Below are 26,827 nucleotides of genomic sequence, written 5' to 3'. Positions count from 1 at the left end.
CGCCATTAGTGTGTACCATTTGAGTCCGTAGATTTTGAAGAGCAGAGGGGGGTGGGGGGGCAAGGTAGAGGCTGGGGGTGTGGCCTTGACCAACTGTCACTTTGCTAGTTTGAAAGCCATGATGTCTCTCTCTCATGGGTGGGCCAAAATCTCTGGGCAGGCAAAGCAGAGAAAGGGGAGGTCACCTTGCCCATCATTAGGGGAAGATTCCAGATCGGCCCATACCCACGGCTCAGTTTAAACCTATTGCCATTTTTTAGCCACTGGGGGACCATAGCCAGGGGGGAATGCATAAAAATCTCATAAATTAAAATGTTCATGCCATGGAACCTTTAAGCTAATGTGTTAGTGGGTAATAGATATAACTGTATCAACAGTTCAAGCAATGAATCTATGTCCAGCTTTACTGAATCTAAGTTCAGCTTTGCTTTTTAGCTTTTACTCACTGAGCAACAATAACTTGGCCCTGGCAGACTAACAAGCTCCACAGTTGTCACGGCACACAAAATCCCTGTCCTCTGTCACCTTAATTCTTTTCTTTTAGAAAGCAACCAAACACAAATATCTAGTAGCTTTGTTTCTGTTGTGCTAAAACTGTTTTCTAATGAACAAAAAACAACAGCAGTCCAGTCTCAAATGATCTCTACGTGTGAATCTTATCACACTTGTTTCTTTAATTTACTGAGTGTAATAAGGCAGCATTTAGACCAGAACATTACACCGGGTGAAAACACACAGCCCCCTCGTCCATTTGAGTGGGGTTGTTTTGTTGGCGCAGTTGGTGTCCCAGTGCAGATTGCTCCAACAAGACAAAAACTGCATTGGTCGTCCATCAAAGACGTCTAACTTTTACCAAAATACAACACGATGACTTCCAGGGAGGCACTGCCAGATCACTTATCTGACCAATGAAAAACATGCCAGCTCTCATTCCTGATAGATTACTTTATAGTGTGAGAAGTATATTTATATAATTAATTTCATTGGTTATAAGGCAATTAAAGTGCAGATACAGATAATCTGCAAACTGCCAAGAAACTGGCCGATAATCTGTAATTTCTACTGTTTATTTGTCAGTCTTGGCAATAATAAATCAGTGTTTTTATACTGCAAAACAAACCGAACAATGGTTCAGTTTGGTTTGGACCGAGACCACTTCTTTTGATGGGACCAAAACGTGGTCCTGTGATCCAGACTGTGGTCCAAGGCACCTTTCTCACTTGCAGTTTTGGTTTGGACCAAACTGAATAGTCAGGAAGTCTAGAATGCTATTTAGAAAACTGACTAAACTGGTCAAGGTGGCCACAGAGTGATCAGGGGGCAGCGAGCAGCTTTAACACACATATTGTACAAAGTTTGTACATAAGATTATACCTTGGATGAGGGCAATCGTAAGTCATTTCACTTTGATGGCCTTTCGTATTTATTCAACCAGAGTAACCAGAAGAGGTAAATCAAATAGAAGAGGAAAGATAAAGATTGTAGGAAACTTGAAAATAGTGTGATGTTTTTTCCCGAGTCCTTGTTTTCCCGAACTCCTTGCGAGTTCAAGTTAGCATGACCCATTGAGCCACATTGGCCACATTTAGAGTTATCCTTGCACACCTGCACTTCATCTTAAAGGCACAGCACTTATAGTTGGCTCTTTATTTGGCATTAGTCAGTTTTTTGCAAACAGGATGGCAGTAGTGTTTCTGTCCTTGTTTGATCCTTTGCTATTTTTTGTTGCTGTACATGTCATTGATGGTAGATTGCAGCTCCTTGTCATACCTGTGACATTTGTGTTAAATGCCAGCTTGCAAACCAAATTTCTTTCAGGATGAAAAAGTCAAAGTTCAAGTTGAAAACTTATCACGGCAGAAATCCTCCTTTGGTACAATGATTGTGCTTGCAAGTGTTTGAATGTCCAACGCAGTGCACTGCCGGTTTACGTTGTACATTGTAAATGTATTCATAAAGCACATTTAAAAACACCAGCTGACCAAAGTGTTGATATTGCATTGAGTTGGTGCAAAAGTCAGGTTCAATTTTTTCTGCTGACTGACTGATTTAAAGTGTTTTATATTTGTTGTTTTTGATATTTGTAAGTCTTTTATAAAAAAATAAAAACTTCTGAGCAACTACTCAAACCACTTTTTCCCCTTCATGACCAAATTGCAAGTCTGGACTTTGGCATTGCTGTTTGTAGCTATAATTTGCTTTGCTTTTTCAAATGCTATTTCCTGCTATTGCTTCAAAATACACAGTGTGGCATTTCTTATTTATTGTATTTTTAAACGTGATGAAGAAGAGCAGAGACAAGAAAGAATGGGCAATGGCATTGAGCAAAGGTCTGCTAAGGATAATGAGCACATGGTATAAGACTGTTTGAGTCCAAACTATCTACTAACGCTTAGCCAGACTCTTCACAGCTCCAGCACAATTATATCAAATTGTTTCTTTGATCTAAATATAATTTAGTGGCTATTTCTATGCTTAGAAATTAAATCAACAAGAAGGATGAAACAAGCTGTTTCATGTGTAAAACAGCTTGATTCAAGGATTTTCTTTTTTTTGAAACTCTAAGTTGACATTAAAATACTACAGCTGCATTCCAAACAGATTAATCTCAGCACTATCAGAGTTTGTTTTACCAGAACTAAGATAAGCCTGATCTGCAGTATCTCTATCCTTTTTATCTTGCAGCTGACAGCTTCAGAACACGGCCCTGTTTCATGTTGGAATCAAAAAAACGAATTTAATGTTAATTTCATTAGGGTAGCTATCTTTTTATACACTGCGGGTAATTGTGAAAAGTATTGCTACGTAGCAATTTTGTCAATGCGTTATTTTTTTCAAAATAAAAATGATGAAAACATAGTTATACGGTTTTCTGTAGATTAAATAATACATACAAGAGAACGTCTCAATACTCCTACGACTGTGCTCAAGGTTTACCTACTGCATGACTTAAAACGCTTCCGTCTTAGAGGAAGACTTGCTGCACTTTCAGCAGCAGAATCACTGATGTTGTGAGAAAGAGACACAACACGCACAAGCTTGTTTGCAGCTTTTTTTAAAAACTGGATGGGGGGATGACCAAATCTGCACATTATAGTTTAATAACTTATTTCCAAAATTATCAGCTGTAAAACACCCAAATAATCACTGTTGCAAAGCTGCAATCCTTGCCAAAAAGTGCAAAATTGCAAAGTCCTTAGTTCCTGGGAGACAGCATATGTTCTTCTCGTTCATAGAGCGATTACATTCCACACAGGTCACACAAATTATGCTATTCTTATCAAAACACAAAAAGCCTATTAGAAGAAGCTTATGTCATCAAGTGTTCCCAAAACATATGTCACTGACTGCAAATCCTGGCAAATCCAGGTTAGAACCTGCAGAGATAGAATGTGTGTGTTGAAAGTTAATAAAATGCTTGTGTTAATAGCCATAAATGTTGAACCAAAAACACGTCACTCTGAGAATTTCTGGATGGTTAAGTCTGATTTCATGCTGTGGGAAGCTTGATAAATACCAGCCAAGACCTTGAGATGATCCAGTGAAGCCACGCTGGCTCAATAATCAACATGTATGATTGCAGGAGAGCTTCCATCGGTGGTGTCACATGTGAAATCTCTTTTTGTATTTCTTTGTATGTCTTTTTTCACAAAGTACACAGACTTTCACAGTCCGTCCTGTTGCCTGCCCTGCCTCTATTTTGTAGAGTGTAAAGTTCCCTCGATGCTCTCTGTGTCTCTGTGATGATAACTTTCATTCTGTGATGAAGCTAAACGGCAGTCTGTCCTGTAATCTCTGTCATTTGTCAATGTCAGACTTAATAGAGGCAGAGAAGGAAAGGAGTGTAAGGGAGCCCTCTTGGTAAACCTCCTGTGACTGCATAGACATCTGCTGGTGTGTTTCTGTGTGTGGGGTGGTGTGTGTGTGGGTGTGATATTACCCCCTCTGACTGTATGTGCATGCTCAAAAAAGCCCATTGTGTGTTATGTGTGTGCAGGAATACAATGTACTTCAATTTAGTGAGTATTGGAAATATAGTGGTCAAATGTGTTTCTTGTGTGTGCATCCAATAAGCCAGTTTTCTTGTTTGTCCATGCTGTCAGCTGGCCCCTTGAGAGCCTTGCTCGCACAAAAGTAACCTGCGGGGAGGAGGAAGAGCAGGAGGAAAAGAGGAGGAGGAGGAGGTGTGATTTGTGTGTAGGACAATTTCACCACTCCCTGCCAGACAGGGAGGCTCGATTCCAGCTGTCTCGCAACAAACCTCCTGTCAACCCTCCTCCCCCTGTTGCTGCCTGTACGCCTCCAGAATTAAGCACAAAGGCTTTCTCAGCTCTGGCTTTTAACAGCATGGAGATAATGGGAGACTCTTTTGGCTCTCTCTCAGTCAAATCTTTACCGGTCCAAAAAGCGTGAGTGGCTGAGAATGATGACGTTGAGGTTGTGCTCTAGTTTGAGTTGTAATTCTGTACTGGCAGCTGAGAAAGATGCTAGCGAAGCCATTTGCTCCATTATGGCAATGCTGCTGAACATCCAGAAGTTTAAGCTCGAGCAAGAACAATCTTTGCTGAGTTTTGTTGGTGGCCATGATGTTGTGGCCCTCCTCCCCACCGGGTTACGGAAAGGTTTGATGTTCCAGCTCTATCCGTCAGTAGTGAAGGAGTTGGCTAAGGCAAACGCTAACGATGCTAAGCCAACGTCAAATGTTAGCGATGGGTTATGGCAGATCCAGTTTGGCTCTGGGTAGATCGAATAGTTTTTTTTAACTTCAACAGTGTACCCGCCTTAAAGGAAGTTAACACTTGGCAATGGAGAGTGGCCAGACTCTCGGTACAGGTAAAATGTACAAGATTCTTATAGGACCAGGCTATTCAGGACATTCAGTTTCGTGTAGCTTTTTCCATGTACAAAAAAAAGAATAGCACCCTCAATGAAACAAGGTGTACTTAGGCATAACCTTTTCTCAGCCTTTATTATCAAAATCAAAACTTTGTGAAGCTTTTTATTTAAGCAGTGTCCAGTCAATGCTTCTCATGAAATTGTACCATGAATCTCTCTCTTTATTCTCTGAGGTTTACTTGTACAAAATGCTTAAGTCAGATTCAGCAAATGCTCTTAACTGTGCAGAATCATACTAAATCACTTGTTTCACCCTGACGAATGTCGTGTGCTTATGAGGAGGTATGTTTGTAAAATTGGATAATTAGTATTGACATGTTTGCTATATAAGCCTACATGTTCCGCTTTGTTTATGCAAAAGAAAAGAAGAATATATTATATAACACATAGTAAACACACTCAGTTAAAAGGTGTTTCACACAAACAAGATTAAATGTAGTGTATAAAGGTAAACTCTATTACAATACAAACAGCACAATTAGAGACAGACAAAACCAAAACAAACCAAAAAACAAGAGAGGGATGGAGTTGATGTATTTGCTTGTACATAATGCATTTCTAAAAATATATATATACTGTACAGTGTACTGCTTAGAATATGATGAGCTGTGGAAATTGTTGTTTGCCATACAGTGTTCTGTAGCTTAACTGTTAATGTTCAGAGTGTGAGGGGTCTGTTGGGATTTTGTCTGAATCTGCAGGTGTAAGTCGTGGATCCTGACCAATTATTGTCTCTGCAGACCTAACTTCATGATTGTAGCCTGTTCTTGTCGTGTTTTGTGGCCAATTCCAACCAGACTGCGACTGATGTGCAGAGAACAGACTCAATGATTGCTGTGTCGACCTGGATGAGCAGCTCATGTGGCAGCCTCAAGTACATTCTCTGCTGGGCTACTTTGATGAAGGACTCCAGCGGTGTTGATCTCCCTCTTCAAGGTCCTGAGGGATTGTAGATGATTTATCATGCCCAACACAGCTCTGTTTAGGTTGGATGCAGTGGTGTACTCTGTAGTATGTCTTGTAGTAGGTATACTGTACTATATACAGTATGTATGTATATCAGATGAAAATTCAAAATATATCAAAATTATAATGGAAAGTATGTTAATACTTGATAACTTAAGCTCCTGTATTTCTTCTCTGACGCGTCTAATTATACAACTCCTGTTAAAGTGTAGGTGTTCAAGTCTCCTCAAGAAGGACGGGGGGCAACAAAGGGGGCTACCACTTGCACTGTGCACTGTGGCGGGCAGTTGTGATTTTCAAGGTGACTTGAATTTTCCTCTAATTTTCTGGTTATAACCCCTGCCCTTTGCTACAAATGCATGTCACTGTAGGAATCCAGCAGAGAGGGGCAAAGCAATCCAACAATGGAATTTCCAGTGCAAATTTACATATTTCAACAATCTCCTGGAAGCCAGTAGCATTATGTGTTTACTTGTGTCGGTACGTGCTTGTCTTATTGGAAAATTCTGACACATTCCTGTAGAGCTTCTTTTTTTTTTAAATACCTTGTGTCACCCAAATAGCTACAAGAAATAAGATGTAAAGTGTTACGATTTGAATAATGTTCTTGGGAAGGTAGGCGTTTTTCTTTTGTAATGTAGACTTAAAAGCCCCAGGGGAAGAAGTGATTGTTAAATAAGACAAGCCCAGTTGTTTCAGCCTCTTAAGGTCTCTTCAAACCATCCTTCCTCCTCCCCTAAACATGTCCCCCTTCTGTTCTGAGTCAGGCCCAGCAGGGAAAGCTTACCTTTAGCTGTAAAGCTCGGGTGCTTGGTTTTAGCTTGGGCAGTTGTCGACTTCTATCTATCTGCCTGTGTCGGTGCTGGAGAAGATACTCCAGGGTGCATTAGAGAGGGTAGGGAGATTAGATACTGATTGCTGATATGTCCTGCCTCCCCGCTATGTCTTCTCTTTGCCGCCGATGCCTGGCCCAGGAGAACAGGCTGGTGGAGGCGAAAGAAGACAGATGCTCCCTGTTGTGATTTCTGCAGGCCTGTTTCTTTTATTCTTCCTCTTCTTCTTTTTGACTTAATTATGTCCTCTTCTGATTTTTCCTCTGTAACTAGTCCTTCTCGTGGCTGCACGGCTGTAGAAAATAAGAATACTGCAAACATATTAAAAGGAAAGAAGTGTATGAATAAAAAGCTTGCCTGGGTACTGGTTTAGTTTATTTAATTTATTGTACTGCTGCACACATGGCTGTATCTTTAGACTTTGCACAGCTGTGTCTATTGGGAGATGCTATAGATTCGCCTTGGAGATGGCTTTATTGATCACTCTCAGGGTGAGCTAAACACCTTCAAATTCATTGACTGAATGTTTGGTGCATGTGTTTTTATTGCTGTGAGCTAGTACACTGTGGTGGTGGAAATTGGGAAACTGAGCCATTTGGGAGAAGTAGATGTGTGAGGGAAATACTGCAGGTCACATAGCAACAGAAACATGGGAGGTTTAAAACTACTCTGAGGATGACCATTTGGGTTTCTAATGACAACTATTCAAAGGATTGCCTTGACATTTGATACATTAAGTACACACAAATTTGTGTTGTGTGTCTTATAAATGAGAGAGGAAAACTTAATCCGTTAATCTCAGGTGACTAGATGTTAATAGATTTCCATTTCCTTCTAAATGTTGTCCACCTTTGTACAGAGACAATTTTTTTTCATCTTCTGTTTGTATTGTGTTAACCATGGATTTTCATTAGTGGCAATGCTGTTTGTGAGATATGGAGCTTAAGCATTTTTCCATTTTGTGTTATACGGTGCATTACAGTTAACCTGGAAGTCTGAATTTCCAAGATCCCTGTCGGAAATGTCAATTGGAACGCCCCCCTGATGTCGGATTAAGCACTCTGACACTAGGGGAATCTGACCAACAACATCCTAATCCACATCAACTGTAGTGAAAGCTGTATAAATATGTAAAGATTTTAGCACTTGTGTCAATTTTGTGTCTCATCAAATCAACCCTGGGACATGTTGAACTCGGGTGTGACGTCATTCCCTGTTCCAACCTCTGACGTCCGACGTAAAAGGAACGCATCATTAGCTTCTTTCAGATTAAGACCCTTATTCTAATTATCATGTAACTGCTGCAGTGAATAAAGTTTAGATTGTTTTCAGAGCAGCATATTACCTATGTAGGTAATAGGTACATAGTACCTATTAAGTGTTTCTTTTTCACTTTCAATAGCAGTTCTTCAAAAGGTACCAAATCCTATTGTAAATACACAATTAAAGTAATCACATATTTTAGCAGTAAAAATCTAAGAACTTCCTGATTGGTAGGTTTGAATTTGTTTTTTAGTCCAGTGAATGATTCAGCGTTATTATGCACACTTTCTGAAATATGTTTATTTTCCTTTACGCTTCAGGTTCTCCAATTGATTTCCATATTTTGGATTTTTATTGATTCTTAGGGATGCTAATTTGTTGCTATTTATACCAACATTTTATTTATAAACTAAATATACTTAAGTTGTGAGGCTTTAACTGTTGGCTTGGCTATTATGTCTTTGTTTTACCAGGCTCCAATTTAATACTGCTGATGAAATACCTGCCAAACTAATCACATGCCATCAACCTCACCTGTACTTTGTGTTTAGTGCTAATTAACAAACAACTAAGCTGATGAGCATGGTAAACATTATACTCATAAAACACTTTGATGCAACTCCAATGTTAGACACATTAATATAAATAAATAAAAGTAATAATAATAACTTGTATTGTAGCACTAAACATGACATGCACGTAAAAATGTTGATGACACACTGGTCTCCATGATAGAGCTGTACATGCTGTTATTTTCATGTGGGCTTGAATTTTACTGTGGCACTAAACACGACATGCACGTAAAAATGTTGATGACACTCAGCGCTGGTCTCTATGATAGAGCTGTACAGGCTGTAATTTTCCTGTGGGATTGAACTGGGTCAGGTTTGTACAAATAACTCTGTGTTTTAAAGAAAGACAAATTTAAATACAAACCTTTATAGTTGGTAGTGTCATGAATATTGTATGGGCTATGTACCAATGTTTACAGTAGAAATTGTATTTATGAATTCATTAAATTGGTCTTGGGTCGGGCTTGGACAGAAATAATGGGGTTTTATAGGGTTGAGCCTGATTCTTTTTGGGCTTGCTTCTAAATGAATGTACAGTGGCAACCAAACACATTGAGCTAGACTCTCATTCTTGACCATAGAAACGACATGTGTGGTAAAATATTGTCAACTTGATCTTTCTCTAGCCAGCCACTGACACCTGTCTTTTGATACGGCTGAAAGCTTCGTAAGTAGCTAGTAAATAGACAATTGGGTTAAGATTTTTTTTGGCACAAGTATTTGAAGTTGAATTTTGTTCTGAATGGACTTCACAAGGAGTAAAGAAAGGTGCAGGTCACAAAAAGTTTAATATAACAGAATTGTATGGCGAAAATATCCAATTCTTGATCATGCTTGGAGTCTTTTATTAAGTTAGAGACTCAGTATTTAAGCAGTGGGCCTTTTACAAACCCTCACGAACACCAAGGAACGGCTCATAAACACAGTGGCATTTACACACGGTCGTAAACCTTTGTATCATTCATCACTATTTTATGGCTAGTTAGCTCAGCTCCTGCTGTACTGCCCACACACCCCCTGGGGCATTTTCATTGAGGCTTGTCAAAATCATCACACACCTCACCATGATGCATGCATGTCCTTTTCAGTAACTTCTAAGAGCTGATTTTTCTCAAAATACTGTTGTTACATGGTGACAGTAGGGCACATTGTTGGGTGTTTTTCAAGGTGAAGGCTGAACAGAAAAAGATTCATTACAATAGATGGCAGGTACACGTTACATCACTGTTAACTGCAATCATGCTTCCACACAGAAACCAGTTAATCCTCCATGAATTAGAATAGATTTTCTGTATTTACAAAGAACATGCCCTATATCTTCTCAAACTTGTCGCTCAAACTGGTCAGATTATCTTCACCACTTGAAAAACCATGTTAACTCCATGACAAATAACAGAAAGGCTTGGATTAAGTGCCGGTCCTTGTCCAAGTGTTAGACGGGCTACAACGTTGGCTTCTTTTCAGAAAGGTCTGTTTTTCATAATGTTTTGAAATGGCATCTCTCAGTTCCCCTACCCCCAAAACTATTTTACATTCATTATGGTGGGGAAACACATTATTTCATTGTGTTGTTTGGACTGATGATTAAAGTTGTGAAGAATTGTAGACCTATGAATAGGCTAGGCACAGCAGAATCCAACTGCGCCATTCTAATTTGAATTCATTTGTGGTTTCTCATTAGCGAATCTTCAAAAAAAAAAGCCAAACGTGTTCCAAAGAGACAAAACAATCCCACGGATTCTGCTTGCTCAGGCTGGTTGTTTTTAGGTTTGCTTGGGCTGAAGGCTTCCAGCAGGTTCTCTGTGTAACTGATGGCAGCTGTTTACCACAGAACTGCGTAGAGGCTCATTATTAGAGCGTGGAGCTTGTTGTAAGGCCATGTGAGAGACTCGTTAGGCACTAATTATTTCTGAGGAGCTGCCTGGTGAGTCTGGATGGAAATGAGTAGAGAGAGAAGCAGAGAGACAGTACAGTACAGTAGAGAAGAGGGATGTGGTTTTGCAGAGACAGGGGTCAAATGTATCAGAAATTACTACTGTGTGTCCTTCTTAATAGAGTTAATTCCGATTAAAATTTGTCCTATGGCTTTTATTATTTTTATTTCAATAATGCATACTTTTTAGTGATCCCCAGTGGGGAAATTAATTTTTGTTAGAACACAAGTGTGATACATTTTTTCATAAAACATATGTTTTTGAATAATCCTTTAAAATACTTGAGGTGAACAGATTAGCAAACAACTGCCTTTTCAAACATCCAGCAGACACAGAGCAACATTGTAATTCAGTGTCACTTTGGAGTCGTTTTTCTGGTGGGAACTTAATTTTCCCGAGAACCAAACAGCAGACACACAATGTACAGTGGGTTTATGAGAGCTAATTTTGCTTTAAAGAAAAAAAAGCTGCCTGTTGCATCTGGAGGCCCCCAATTAAGATTTGGGCCATACAACCAAAAGAAAGATCTAAAATGGACTAAAGATATATAGAGCTGAGGTAAACTGCAAAATATTCTGATTATGTTAACTATGTCATTTCACATCTGATTGACCCTATCTATCTATCTATCTATCTATCTATCTATCTATCTATCTATCTATCTATCTATCTATTCTCTGTGGTTTTGATACAATGAGCAACCACTTTCATGTCACAAAGTCCTTTAATACTTTTAACATATTAAAATACATATTAAAAAAGGATTATTACAGCTTTAAATTTAGTTTTATATTTTCTATGTCTTTGTTCTTGATACACACAAAAAATTACAAAATGAATGCACAGCTTTTGCAGCAACTAAACCTGCACAAATAAGACCAAGAGAATCCATGCTGCCATGAAATATTGTCTTGGTGCTCCTGTGCTATTTGCACGTATTTCAATGGGGTAATATGCATACATTTGGCACAATATTGTCCCCTTTCTATGCAAATGAGCCCCATTGCAAAAACTCCAATTCACAAAGGTCAGCGCTAATAGCCACATGCAGTTACAGTGAAATTATTAGCCTCTCCAAAGAGTTGGTAATAACTGAAACCATTTATAAGGGATTCCCTCCTCTGCTTCAGATGACGCCATCTTCTTTTACAGTCTGAAGGTGTGCGTTTGAAAACATCAAAAGCACTGACAGACTGGAATATGAATCTATCTGACTTTTTTTTTTGATGAATGCCAATGCACCTCAGCAGTCAGAACCTGTAGCTCGCGGTCTGAAAATGTCATTTTTCTTCTTCTCTCTGCTCTGCCTATCCTGTCCTTGAACATTCCTAAACATGGATAATTGCAATCAGACGAACAAAAGGGCAATTTGCACTCTGCTGCAAAACTTTATAGGCACGTTTGCGCTGTAATATTTTTAGCACAGTTTCTTTTGTGGGGCAGATAGTGGTTGCAAGTGATGTGCAATTCACGGTGCCATCAGTGGTCGTAATCAGTGCCCCTCTCATTATCTCACACCGCAGCATAATGTGGCTGCAGTTAAAGGAAGCAAGGAGATTAGTTAATGTCCCAAAAGTGTCTGTCCATTTCCAGACCGTTGATGTTGTAGTCTACCATCTGTCATCAACATACTGTATTGGCTCTTTAAATATCAGCTCCTCCAGTGACTCATTGTCCATCCGGTTTAACTTGCTCTTGCTCTTACTTTGTTTCACATATGACACTTTTTTCCTCTTATCTTTTCTGATATTAAGATTTATATTATTTATTTTACAACCTACACATTTCATCGATGCAGCCTTTTATTTGTCTATGACTGAAAGCAAAGCATGTCTAGAGTGTATTTCTGTATACGTATAAGAGCAATGCACATGGGCATTAACAAAGGTTTACTTGTATCTATTTTTCCTTTGAATATGTCCAGACTAAAATACAATAGTCTGTGACTTTGCCAACAATGAGATGAGATGCTGTTTTAATGAAACCCAAAGGGATTTTGTCGCAGCAGAAAATATGGTGAAGGAAAGAATACAACAAATACAGTGTGAAGATGAACTCACAACGAACAATGTTAAGGGGAAGACAACAGACCAAGAGAAAAATAGGCCATCTTTGTTTTCTGTATGGTGGATGTGTAAGTCTGTATTGTGGTGTCAAAGCAAACACGATCAATTATTGATGGAGATATTTACCCCATTATTACTCATCTCCACAAAATGTTGATCGTTTATATCTGACAGAAGGTGGTCTGTTTCAGACGTTACGTCTCCCTGTTGCCAATGAAAAAAAAAGAATGAAAAATATTTTTCACAGCACTTCACAGGCTGCGTGTTTCTTATGCATAGCACAAAGGAAACAAATAACCCCTGCTCGTCCTGCATTTTGTATTGCTCATACTGGGAGCTCTGAGCCAGACAAATGATGTGGTCCTTCAGAGCAAAATAAAGCCTCTGCTGCAAGAGAAGCCAGATGTATATGTGCCTGTATTATTCCTGATTGTGATAGAGAGAAAAGACTGGGGCTTGAGAGCTGATACTGTGCTGCACAGTGAAATGCTGCTCTTCACGTACTGTTCTGTGATTTAAATACACTGATTAGCCAATCATTTAATGTTACCTACTGCTATATTGGGTTATTCAGTACATTGCTATTCAGAAATTGTTTGCAATCTCTTGAGTGATCAAGTGAGCCTCTTCATCCACCTGACGGATCTCTCAGATGTGCGTGGCGAAACGAGATACTTAAAGCACATTCACCTCACACAGCTTTGTTCTACAAAGGCATCATTGTTATTCTGAACTCTGCACCCATTTTTGTGAGAAAGTAATCGTTGAGTGTTGATGTGGTAATCATTTCTTGCGCAGAGGTGGCACCTTTTGTTGTATTGAATTACAGGGGGAAAAATGACTCGTCCTTGGTGTTCTGGCTGAACCCTCTGGCTCAGGAAGCCATGTTCTGCTTTTAACCTTTTTCATTTGATTAAGAAGGAAAACAGTGTTTGACCTGCGCTGTGGGAAGGCAGGCCAGCAGCTGGGATTTGGGCCAAAACAGCAGGAAACTGAGCTCAAGTGGGGGAGCTGGCAGAGCTAAGGGTGGTAAAAGTCCACATACACACACACGTATGTGCATGTCCTTGTGTTAAGTGGATGCACAAAAACATACACATGCAGAACAATGGATCAACGTAATAAGCTCAGACAGAATTTCTTAGGCTTTTTTTGCTTTCCGTTTTGCTTTTATTGTTTCAAATTTGTATGGTTCAGTCTCACCTCAGCAGCAGTTTTCAGTGGAAAAAGTTGCTTTGTTCACTCTCTGCCTGGAAACAAATTAGTTAGCAAAAAAAAAAAAAAAGTAAGCAGATAGCTGGTGAACAAAGTTAAACATGTAGCAACTAATGAGCCAGATATTTTAGCGGTGCTGCACATAAAGACAATGGAGTAGAAGTGCTGCTGGGCCTCTGTGGTGATCAGATACAGGTGCTCTTTGGATACTGCAGGTGTACTCTGTTTATTCCACATTGTTAAGGGCTCATTACATGGGTGGAATATATTTTCAAAAACATATAAAGAAAAGTATTGATTGATTGCACTTTATACTTTTTTTGAGACCATATTCCACCCATGAAAGGAGCCCTTCACAAGATGAAATAAGCCATAAAGTTTACGCAGGAGTTTAACAGATGAACCTAAAGCCTGACTTAAAGCAATCTCGGTTATCGGGGCTTAGAGCCGCCCGGGATGATTGTGATTGGTTTAACAATATAAAAACAAACCAGAGTGTTTTTTCCCCCTGTCCCAGAATAGATAGAAGGTGTAACCAGATTATAGTCCAGCACTGTGGAGATAGGTCTGGCAATGCAATATTAATGAAGAGCAAACCAGAAAAGTGAATATGAAATGAAATGATAACATTGCTTCATGCCTTAACAGGCAACTGTCAGGCTGTGTCTTCCAGCGAAAGCGCTGGATCGGGCACTTCTGTGCATGTTGTCCCCGTGTTAGACTGGGTTTACTCTGGGTTCTCCAGCTTTCTCCTACAGTCCAAAGATATGCAGGTGTTATTGTTGGCTCTAAATTACATACTGGTAATTAGTTATTTACTGTAGACTGTGTAAATTGCTGTTGCATCAGCTGCAAACAGCAAGGTTCTGTTTTGTATCAAAGGGAAAAGTCTTCGTCATGATAACATATGGCAAATGCAAAGCCTGCACGGCTGAAAACTCCAGCGCACAGAAAGCCAATCTTCTAATCTTAGGTAGTACCATACATTTATGATACAAGGGGTTTACCTTTCTTCCAACAAGCATATTGAAACTTTATTTTAAATCTAAAGGAATAAATGACATAGTTAAAATCCAGAGTGCTTATGTAAAGCTTCTTGAAAGTATGTGGCTGCAGATTTGATTGCATCCTCTGTACTGAAGAGTCCTTGAAAAAGATAAAAACTCCTACCAGGTCCATGGCTGCTGTTTTTGGTAAACCTGACCTCCCAGTGGAGAAGAGCAATAGGAGGGTGAATTACCTTATGGTTCGTACCCTAGGTTTTCTGTAGTGTCTCAAGCATTTTAATGGGCCATACGTTCTATTAAAAGATCAATCTTCTGGGTCCATTAGTATTCAATCTTCATCAAATGTACAGCTACACATAATGAACAGCAGTCACGTTCAGAGGCTGATGCCATTGTTCAATTTTCCTTTTAGCCATTTAGCACACTTAGAAAAGATGCAAACACAGCAGATTTGACCTTATGCAGTTTGAGTGAAGCTGTATCCACTAATGTATTCACATTTAAATATATAGAGGCTATTCATTAGGGAATATTAGCTAAATTAGTGTTGTAATGAAAATACAATTCCATTTAGCAGAAGTGTAATTAAACAACACATACCCTTCTCTTTCTTCGAGTGTAATAGAGGATGCCCATACATCGGCCTCATTAACAATTACAATTCAATAAGGAGAGACTATGTTGCGGATACGCAAAGATGTATTGTACATGATGCATAATAAGAAATGGATGGAGTCTGGAAGGGTTAGAGAAGCCAGTCAGTCATCAAATCTTTCAGTCCAGCTCATGAAAAAAGCGTTGAATGAAGAATGGTTGCAAAAAGAAGTGTTTAGAATCAGAAAAAGTCAGGTACTAATTCTCTGTGGGTTCATCACTATGACCGACTCCTTTCTTATTACACAGAGTAATTTTAGTGTTATTATAAAAAATATTGATTACTGGAGCTTTAAAGTTATTAGTCACACTAGTTTCTGACAAGACACAATGTTCAGTCTATAGTGCATTGATTTGTCAGTCTGCTGCCACAAATATTGCCCACCCACCCATTAAACCCAACGTGTGTGCCTTGTGTACAGTTTACCACTTTTGGAGTAACTAACAAGCTATTTGATGGGGTAAGGTGGAGGTTCAGGAAAGCTGGAGTAATACCGAGCCATGAAGAAACACCTCCTGCTCCGTTTTATCAGGGCTGTGATTACCACATTTGTCAAGAAATAAACAATGACTGGCGTCCCCGCAGCCCCCACCCACAGCTATCTGCTACCTTACACATTGTCCTCCGCCTCCCTCCTCTTCTTCTGCCACTCTCTCTCTCTGTCACACCGCAGCCTCATATTAATTCCTCCCTTTATCCTGGCGATATATATAAGTCTCTCACAAACACACAGAGGCTCTCATAAACACACGCTAATTAATCCAATCTCTGCTGATGATTTATTTTCCTGCTCATTGCACACACACAGTCTCTTTTTCTCAATCTCATGAACATTTTCTCTCATATTAATTTCTTCGTTCAGCTCCCTTTCCTCCCGTGGTAAATGGGTTGACGCGGCCGCACTGTAGTTTTCAAGCACTGATTTGTAGCAATCGCCCAAGAGCCTTCCACTGTTTATCTTGGAGATAATGATACCGCTTTAGGGTGAGCAGACCCAACTCATCGCAGCCTTTTATATCCTCAACAATGACAGTGTGAAGCTTAGAGATGACTATTACTAAGAGATACAGCACTAGATAGCTACACGCGTGAGTCATTGTTAAACCAGAATCAAAGGGATATAAAGATTAGTAGAACAGGAGAAGATAGTAATTACATTTAAAGTGGTAATCTCTGATATTTTCTTTTAATTTTTCACAATGCACACAGTAAAAGCTGTGGTATTTATGATCAGATCAGCTTTTACTGTGCAGATTTTGTAAATTCCTCAGTGAGTGTTATCTCCCTTACATAATAATGGACTAGTGATGGCTGTCACATTTTCCTGGGGTCTCCAAATGTGTGAAGCATCAGTTCAGAAATGTACATGGGTGTTGCATTGTGGACTAAGTGGGAAAAGATAGATTTTCATTGCTGAGAGCAACTTCAGAGACTCGATCTCTTACACAACAGTTTTTATGTGCCAGCTTTGAATATTATCAGCCAGAGGAGGGCTGTGGGCATTGTTGCTGGCTCCTGGTTGTGTAATGCCAAATCGATACCGGTTGCGTTTCAGGTTTCACAAATGAAAAATACAAGCAGATTTGATCAATATACAAGAAGGATGTATGTCTTGAGGCTTGTACTGCTCTCATAATACAACACAGATCCATAGCGCAGCCTTAGTGGTTAAACACCCAAGGTTAATATATGAGCTGCACTTAGTCGGTGCAGATTTGACTTGAATTCTTATTGACTTGATAAGCCATACAAATCTACGGGCAAGAGCAAAAGTTAAGACATGTTAAACTTTACAGAAGTAGAGCTGCATAATTAAAAACACATTCAATCTTCTGAAGTGTCACTCTTTTGTCAGGAAACAGTCATTTCTTGTGTGGACCACTAGCTGCTAACCTAAAGGATATTTATTCTGGGTTTCAGTGGGAAGTTCACAATGAAAGGCAACTGAGGAGGGGTAAAGGTGACTTAAAATCTTAGTTGTCTTGTCATACAACAGCTGATTTCAGAACATGTTTTCCTGACCACTACAATATTGTTTAAAAATGTTTTAAACATACTATACTATGACTTTTTTAAATCACTTTTTTCAATATATTATGCTATTACATTTTTATCAATTTTTTCGACATGCTACACGATGACTTTTTATCACTTATTTCAACTGACTGTACTACGAGTATTTTCAACTTGCTATAATACGACTTCTTGTGATTTATTTGGACATTTTGACGTACTATACCAGGGGTGGCTAACCAGTCCAGCATAAAGAGCCAAATAAAAAACTGCTAACTTTTTTGACATACTATACTATGCCTATTTCATCTTTTTCAACATACTATAAATTACTTTTTTATCACTTTTTTTGCAGTTCTATACCATGTCTTTTTTATGATTTTTTTCAGAATACTATACCTGGACTACTTTTTTTACTTACTATGCTATTACTTCCTAGGATTTTTTTAGACAGACTATACTATCACTTTTTTAATGCTTTTTTTTACGTACATTCATATGCCTTCGACTTTTGTCGACATTCTATATACTGATGTTTTCATGAACTTTTACAACATACTATACTATGAAATTTGTATTACTTATTTCAACAAACTACTATTGGACTATTTGCAACTTCTATGCTATTACTTCTTATGAATTTAATTTGACATACTAGACTATGAATCTTTTTCAATATACTGTACTATGACTTTTTTATCACTGTTTTCAACATGCTATAATATGAGTAGTTTTGACATACTATACTATAACCTTTTTTATCACTTTTTTACTATGACATTTTTATCAGTTATTTCGACAAACTTGCTGTGCTGTTACTTCTTATGATTTTTTTTTTACACACTATACTATGACTTTTTCATGACTTTTTTCAACATACTATGCCTATTTTATCACTTTTTTTCACATACTATATACTATGCCTATTTTATCACTTTTTTCGACATAGCCTACTATGACTCCTTTATCACTTATTTTGAAAAACTGTACTAGGACTATTTTCAACATGCTATACTATGATTTCTTAAGACTTTTTCGACTTTTTAAGACATGCCATCCTTTTTTTTCAACTTACTATACTATGACTCTTTTATCACTTATTTCGGCAAACTATACTAGACCAAATTACTAACTTGCTACACTTTGATTTCTTAAGACTTACTATACGACATACTATACTATGAGTTTTTTCGACATACAATCACATACCTTCAACATTCTCTACACTGACTTTTTCATAACTTTTTATGACATACTATACTATGACTTTATTATCACTTTTTTCAACATACTACACTATGACTTTTTTTAATCACTTTTTTCAAAAAATTATGGCATAATATATTGAAAAAAGTGATTAAAAAAAGTCATAGTCAAAATTTATAAAAATGTAATAGCATAATAATTATGCTATTACATTTTTATCAATTTTTTCGACATGCTATACGGTGACTTTTAATCACTTTTTTCAACAGACTATACTACGAGTATTTTCAAATTGCTATAATATGACTTCTTGAGATTTTTTGGGACATTTTGACGTACTATACTATGACTTAAAAAAAAAATGCTATTCCATGATTTTTCATAACTTTTTTGACATACTATACTATGCCTTTTTTTATCTTTTTCAACATACTATAAATTACTTTTTATCACTTTTTTTGAAGTTCTATACCATGTCTATTTTATGTCTTTTTTCGAAATACCATACTAGGACTATTTTTTAACTTACTATGCTATTACTTCTTAGAATTTTTTTAGACAGACTATACTATGACTTTATTAATGCTTTTCTCAATATACAATCATATGCCTTCGACATACTATAATATGACTTTTGTCAACATTCTATACACTGATGTTTTCATGAACTTTTACAACATACTATACTATGACATTTTTAGCACTTTTTAAATTTTTTATACTATGACTTTTTTATCACTTTTTTGACATACTATACTATGACTTTTTTATCACTTTTCTAATTTATTATACTGTGACTTTTTATCTTTTTTTTTGACAAAGTATACTAGGACTATTTTCAACTTGCTACACCATGACTTCTTATTATTTTTGTAGACATACTATACTGACTTTTTTCAATATACAATGACCTTTTTAATCACTTTTTTCAACATGCTATAATATTACTTTTTTATCACTTTTTTCGACAAACCATACTAGTGCTATTTTCAACTTGCTGTGCTATGACTTTTTTAACACACTATACTATGCCTTTTTTATCTTTTTTTCAACCTACTATATTATGCCTTTTCAATTTTTTTATGTCGTGCTATACTATGACTTTTTTATTACTTATTTCAACAAACTACACTAGGACTATTTGATTGATTGATTGATTGATTGATATCTTTATTTCGAACATGCAAGAGAAAGTGTATAAAAATAAAAATAATAATAAAAAGAAATAATAAAACAAAAAAATTGGAGAGAAACATAACAAACAAAGTATCCTTCTTTAATATCCCTCTATTACATGTGCGAAAAGGAGTAGGAAGAAGTAAAACTTATGTACTCCTACCCCTTTAATTCTTGCATTGCTTTAAAATATTTATAATTATGTTGCTCTATATATATATATATATATATATATACACATACCTACACAGATACATACACACATATGTACATATACATACACATATATATATACATATACACACACACATATACATACATATACACACACACACATACCCTCATATATATATAAATAAATAAACAAAACAAAAAACACAAACAAAACTTTCTACAGTGCTTCTTTATACTTTCTAAAACTAATTTCTTTGTACATTTTTTTGAAAAGGAATATGTTTGGGCATTGCTTTAGGTTCTCATCTAGTTTGTTCCACAATTTAACTCCACACATTGATAAACATAATCTTTTCCTTGATGTTCTACATCTATTAATCTTAAAATTTCCTCTTCCCCTTAAATCGTACCCTCCCTCCCTTTCAGAGAACATCTTTTGAATATTCCCAGGCAATAGGCTATTTGCAACCTTCTATGCTATTACTTCTAATGAATTTAATTTGACATAATAGACTATACATTTTTTTTCTATATACTGTACTATGACTTTTTTATCACTTTTTTCAACATGCTATAATATGAATAGTTTTGACATACTATACTATAACCTTTTTATCATTTTTTTTCGATAAATTATACTATGACTTTTTGTCTCTTTTTCGACATGCTATACTATGACATTTGTATCAGTTATTTCGACAAACTTTATACTATACCTATTTTATCACTTTTTTTCACTATTACTTCTTATGATTTTTTTTTTCACACTATACTATGACTTTTTCATGACTTTTTTCAACATACTATACATTGACTTTTTATCCCTTTTTTCGAACACTATATACTATTCCTATTTTATCACTTTTTTTCACATACTATATACTATGCCTATTTTATCACTTTTTTCGACATAGCCTACTATGACTCCTTTGTCACTTATTTTGAAAAACTGTACTAGGACTATTTTCAACATGCTATACTATGATTTCTTAAGACTTTTTCAACTTTTTAAGACATGCCATACTATGATTTCATAAACACTTTTTTTCCACTTACTATACTATGACTCTTTTATCACTTATTTCGGCAAACTATACTAGACCAAATTATTAACTTGCTACACTTTGATTTCTTAAGACTTTTTTCGACATACTATACTATGAGTTTTTTCGACATACAACTTTTTTGACATACTATAGTGTATGACTTTTTTATCACTTTTCTATTTTATTATACTATGACTTTTTTATCACTTATTTCAACAAACTATTCTATTTCAACATGACTTCTTATGATTCTTTTAGACATATTATACTATGACTTTTTTATCACGTTTTCGATATATTATACCATGATGTTTTTGTCACTTATTTTGACAAACTATACTAGTGCTATTTTCAACTTGCTGTACTATGACTTTTTCAACCTACTATATTATGCCTTTTTCACTTTTTTATGTCACTCTATACCATGATTTTTGTATTACTTATTTCAACAAACTACAATAGGACTATTTGCAACTTGCTATGCTATTACTTCCTAGAATTTCATTTGACATACTATCCTATGAATTTTTTGATATATTATACTATGACTATTTTATCACTTTTTTTGTACTATGACTTTTTGGAAAATGTCTGCATGTCCCCTTTCATGTCTACTCTGTCCTGTCAAATAAATGGCCAAAAATTATCTTTAAAAATACAAAAGACTTTAGTGCTTCTTTATGCTTTTTCTGCATTGTGATGTCATAGCTACAAGGCAGAGGAAAGAGAACGTTGTCTTAAAACTTTCTCTTTAGCTTGCTCTCATGGCCACAATTCTTATTTCTTATAGAAAATGTCAAATTTTAGATATACTTGTCTACTTTCTCATTTAATCATTATTACATATACATTTGGCTCTGTGAGCCTCCAAATGACAAGACCAGTTAACCTCAGTAGCAAGGTCTAACGTGTGATAATTACATTACCTGTCATTTAGCTGACGCTTTTATCCAAAGCAGCTTTCAATTAAGTGGTAGGGGAAACCGGAGAACCCGGAGAAAACACAGAGAATATGCAAACTCTAAACAGAAAGTGCTAATTACACATCAAAGCCAGGGCAAGGCTTGATACAGCGGGAAGGACCAGCTGCTGCTCTCCTATTCCACGACACCACACATTTCAGACAGAAAAACTACGATTACAGGCAGTAATATGAACAATTGATTTATTTAATTATTTATACATTATGTTGTGTGTTTGTGTATTGATAATAACAAAAATGCATTCATTTTGAAAAAGGAAATATGTACATATACTGTATATATATATATATACAGTTATATATATACATTCTGGTAAAACTGCTCTAAGGCATCATCATTATATGCTCTCTTCTACAAGCACTGTATGCCATACACCCTTTTTCAACTGTATCTTCTTCTGTGTCTGTCCAGCCATGTTCACAGAGGTGCCTCATGATATGAGTGCTCAGAGAGGTCAGGACGTGGAGATGGCCTGCTCTTTCAGAGGGGCGGGAACGCCCTCGTATTCACTGGAGATCCAGTGGTGGTACATCAGGAACCACCTGGACTGGACAGACAGACAGCCCTGGACAACCAATGAAGTAGGTTTATAACAGGATCTCTGACTGCCTTCTGATGGGAAATAATTAACTATTATGCAACAGCTGTAAATAAACTCTCTATCCACCAGCAGCCTCTATTTCAGGCTTAAGCTTAAAGGATATTTACAAATATAGTTTTGGACATCATTCCAAGCTTTAATAGAAAAGATAAACAACAATCCTGAGAAATACATGACACTTAAAAACTAAACTTGGCCAATCACAGGTCAGTTAGTCAAGCAGAATGTTATCTTACCTGCATGGATTAATGAGGATGTACAGTATCTATTAATTAATATAACACTCATACATTCCCATTTTATGTTTATATCCCCAAATCTAACTGTATATATTTTTTTTTCTAGCTATCTCCTGAGAAGGAGATGCCAAAGGATGCTACAAAGATAAGTGTGAGTTAAACTTTTTTTGGTGTCATTATTTGAAAAAAGCCTTCTGTTTGCCTTGGTAAAATGAGGCACCCTCATGATTACATTAAAACGTCTTGCTTCGGATGATCCGCAGATGTACTTGTGCTTTATTACACACAAGAAACTGAGTTTCACTTGTTGCAGCTCTTTAGTGCAGTAAACACCCCAGACGACACATCAACATGTTCACGTTGTCCGTGATGGGTTTGTAGAATCCCAGTGTTGGCCAAAGAGCAGGCGGCATGGTGTGCATGGCTTGCGATGCCTGCATCTTTATGACTGCAACTCCAAATTCAAATATTAAACAGTGAAGAGGACAGGCTTGGAAGTCAGCAGAACCCTAACCCTTTATATTTCTCCTATGGTATCCATAGAGACTTCAAGGTACTCACTCAGGCCAACAGTTTTCCCACAAACTCTTACTGAGTGAGTAAAAAGTCAAAATTTTAAGTGACTTAAAATGTTGACTTTTTTCATAAAATTGCCTGCAGATATGAACAGAAGTATGGAACTACGGCACAATGCCTCCACACCAACATATTCCTCTCGCTCAGTATCGCTCGACCGGCTTGAAAATGACAACAATGAGCAACAAATAAATAAATAAAATGGCATGTAAAGTAAAAAAAAAGAAAAAAGATATGCAAAGATGTATAGTGCAGAGACAAAAACACACACAAAAACATGAAGCATTTCTACTTCCTCCCAAGAGGCAAGCTATTGCTGATTGGCTATAATGAAAACACCAGCTGTGGCGTGCGTGCGTGCGTGGGTGCATGTGTGCGTGGGTGCGTGGGTGTGTGTGTGTGCGTGTGTGGAGCCGAACACTGCAGGCTGTACAGCTGGAAAATCATTATGAGCTATCTGTATAAAATGAATGTTGGCCCACATTCATATAGCCGAGCAAAAACATGCACACACAAACAGATTATTGAATGAATAGTGCTACTAAACAGCGTTAAGCTTTAACATACAGTCACACATACATATGCAAGGACTGACACACATACTGTACATACACTGCTCACTGCTCACTGGGAGGAAGGTGAGTGAAAAAAAAAGTCATATAAATCTTGGCGTGTCACATGTCACAATGTCTTTAGTTTGTCATCATCTCAACAGCACCTCTCTCTGAATTTGTAAAGCATTTACTTCCATGATGTAGTCTCTTCATAATTCCAGGGCCACAAATAGAATTTGTCGTGCAGCACCTTTGTCTGAGTGTGTGTGTGTGTGAGCGGGAGTGATTGGCTGGGAGTAGGTGCGGCTGTAGAGTGTATTCAGGGCATACAAAATAGAAGTGATTTCACCATCAAGCTCTCATATTCTGTCTTTGAATCTCTTTATCACTTTATGTAATTGTCTGCCTACATGTACTATGCCTTTTTGTCTTTTTTAAACCCAGCAAAGCCTAAATAATGATAAACACCTTTTCTATGTAGCCTATTTAAACAGGCTAGTCAAAATGTGCCTGTTTGGAAACGGGCCGATTGCTTGGCCTGTGGCATTGCTGCTTTCTCCAGAACCATTCTACCCCTAAATAACTAACAGAATGCCCCCAGAGTACTTCATATGAAACCCAACTGTATACGACTTACTGTGAGTTTCTAGGCTACTACAAAAGTTACTCATGCCTGTATTAAGTAGGCTCTGACTTATTTTTCAGACTCATCACATGTTCATGCTTTCCTCTTTTAATTTCGTCCATCTTTGTCAGGTTGTGAAGGTTGTAGGAAGCAACATCTCCCATAAACTCCGCCTCTCCCGGGTCAAGCCGTCTGACGAGGGCACATACGAGTGTCGTGTCATCGACTTCAGCGATCTCGCAGGGGCCCGCCACCACCGCGTCAGAGCCTACCTGCAGGTGGTGCAAGAGAGCAACATCATCGACAGTAACCACAACGAGAATTTCGAGGCCCTGGATGATACCAAAGGAGGAGTGGCGTTTGTCAACGGGGACGACCTGGAGTCTCACGGTGGTGCAAAAGTGCACGCTCATGGCCATCACCAGAATCAGGGGCACCCGCAGGGGCAAGGCAAGCGGCCTTCATCGCCGGCCCACCAGGGCCACAGCCACAGCGGCAGCAGTCAGCAGCACAGGTCAGGCATAGACCTGAAGAAGAGGGACGTAGACAGTAACCTTAGCCACAATGACTGCACCAACGAGCCAAGCTGTGCATTGTAGATGTTGGCTTATTACTTCTGAGTGATAGATTACACAAGGATTGCATAACATGATGTGTGTTACAGCATAAAAAGCTATTCTTCCCACACAGTGCAAGCGTGTGCACAAATCCAGAATCCCTAGAAATGTACAGTCTGTCTTGTTTAGAGCACAGTGCTGTAAATTGTGCTGGGGAATGTAGCTTTTTCTTGTTGTGCATGGGTCTGGGTTGGACTGCTCACTGTCTGTAAAGCCTGGCTTCATGACTTTCTGCAAATGGAGCTGATGTGTAGATCTAAGCAGCTCCACTGTTTCTGGTTACAGCACCAACAAAACAAAAAAGACTTGTCTTACTATTACCATGCTCTGTTCCACTCTTGTACTTTGGATACTGTAAATGACACAACCCTGCTTTCAGGCTCATACTTCTTCCACTGCCTTACTCTCATTTAATACACCCTCAGAAAAAAAGTAAATGTTATACCTTGGTCTGGCTATAACTGGGTCTGTGCCCAGTAAAAGGAAAATGTTCCTTTTATTCTGAGTGTGCACTGAATGGAACAAAACCGTCTGTAATTCTTACCTGGAAATCTTGTCGAGTCTGATTCCTTAGCTTTGTATGTATAGCACTAGCTTCATTGCATCTTTTTGTGTGTTCAAATAATGGACATGAATATGGTGCAAAATTTGTAAAATGCAATTTATTCTGTGTTTACTCGCTGGGGGAAAGAAACATGCTTTTTTCAGCAGAAAGTCGAGGTCTCAGAGCAGCAGTGCTCATCAAGGACAGATACAGCCTCAATTTAGTTGAGTTGGAGTAAATACAGTGGCAATGTGGGATTTCTTCCTCATTTGTGCGCTTTTCAGACACAGCACATCACAGGCTTTATTTTCCCCACAGCACTTTTGAGCTTATAAATTTGCAGCTCAACAGAAAACATGATTTTTGTTTGCCTGTTGTGCTGCAGGTTTGATCCATCCATGGCTACTTAGGCTGAGAGAAATCAATCATGTTAATCAATCCTGTTGTATTGTTGGCTCCACCTGTTTGGAAAGCCATAAATAGATCAAAGTCTGTGCCACTAAATTAACAAATCTGACGTTTTGGGCCTCTGAATCCACTAGAAATCACTGGAAGAAATGTGAACTTGGTCCAAGAAACGTTTTGGAAAGAGCAGTGCTGTATTCATATCCAGCCCAATTCTCATCAATCATTAAAAAAGCCTCAATCCTCTCCACTACAAGCCTCTAATCCACTCTGTATATATGACTATATAATATGAAATAAAGTTAGTGCATGTTCAGTAATTTCCTTTAAACTTCATTAACCATCCCAACACAAAACAGTGTTATATTTTTGTGTAATTTATTTGTTTGGTTGATTTAATAAAATAAATTCCATTCTGTTCTGTACCTGTTTACTTTAGAAGTCCTATTATTTAGATCTTTGTTTTCTAAAGCAGTTTTCTGTTGCTTTACTGCTCTCCAGAAGTGCTGTACAGACAGATGAATGACATATTCTCTTCATAGCTGCTCAGAAAAGGGTTTTCCCTTATGTATCTTAGTACTTAAGCAGTGCTTCTTAAACTACTGTACTGTATGTGCAGAGCTGTGAACATGAGCGTTGCTGTGTTTTAATGAGCTTGAAC

General features: G+C 37.6%; 1 protein-coding gene across 2 annotated transcripts in view; it reads left to right on the top strand.

Annotated features, from left to right (window-relative positions):
* LOC117947822 (V-set and transmembrane domain-containing protein 2-like protein) overlaps nt 1–26,266 on the top strand; it is a 41,825-nt gene extending 15,559 nt beyond the window's left edge. The window contains exons 2-4 of one of the 2 annotated variants that reach the window (XM_034877118.1): nt 22,417–22,590; nt 22,956–22,996; nt 24,732–26,266. In XM_034877118.1, coding sequence (XP_034733009.1) covers nt 22,417–22,590; nt 22,956–22,996; nt 24,732–25,199 — 683 coding nt within the window. In that variant the 3' untranslated portion in view covers nt 25,200–26,266. Of the gene's footprint in view, nt 1–22,416; nt 22,591–22,951; nt 22,997–24,731 lie in introns of both variants that reach the window. The other variant, XM_034877117.1, reaches the window with a different exon arrangement.
* Nucleotides 26,267–26,827: the final 561 nt, after the last annotated feature.

Source organism: Etheostoma cragini, chromosome 7 (assembly GCF_013103735.1).
Source record: "Etheostoma cragini isolate CJK2018 chromosome 7, CSU_Ecrag_1.0, whole genome shotgun sequence".
NCBI lineage: Eukaryota > Metazoa > Chordata > Actinopteri > Perciformes > Percidae > Etheostoma > Etheostoma cragini.
This window is presented reverse-complemented; position numbering and strand designations above follow the sequence as displayed.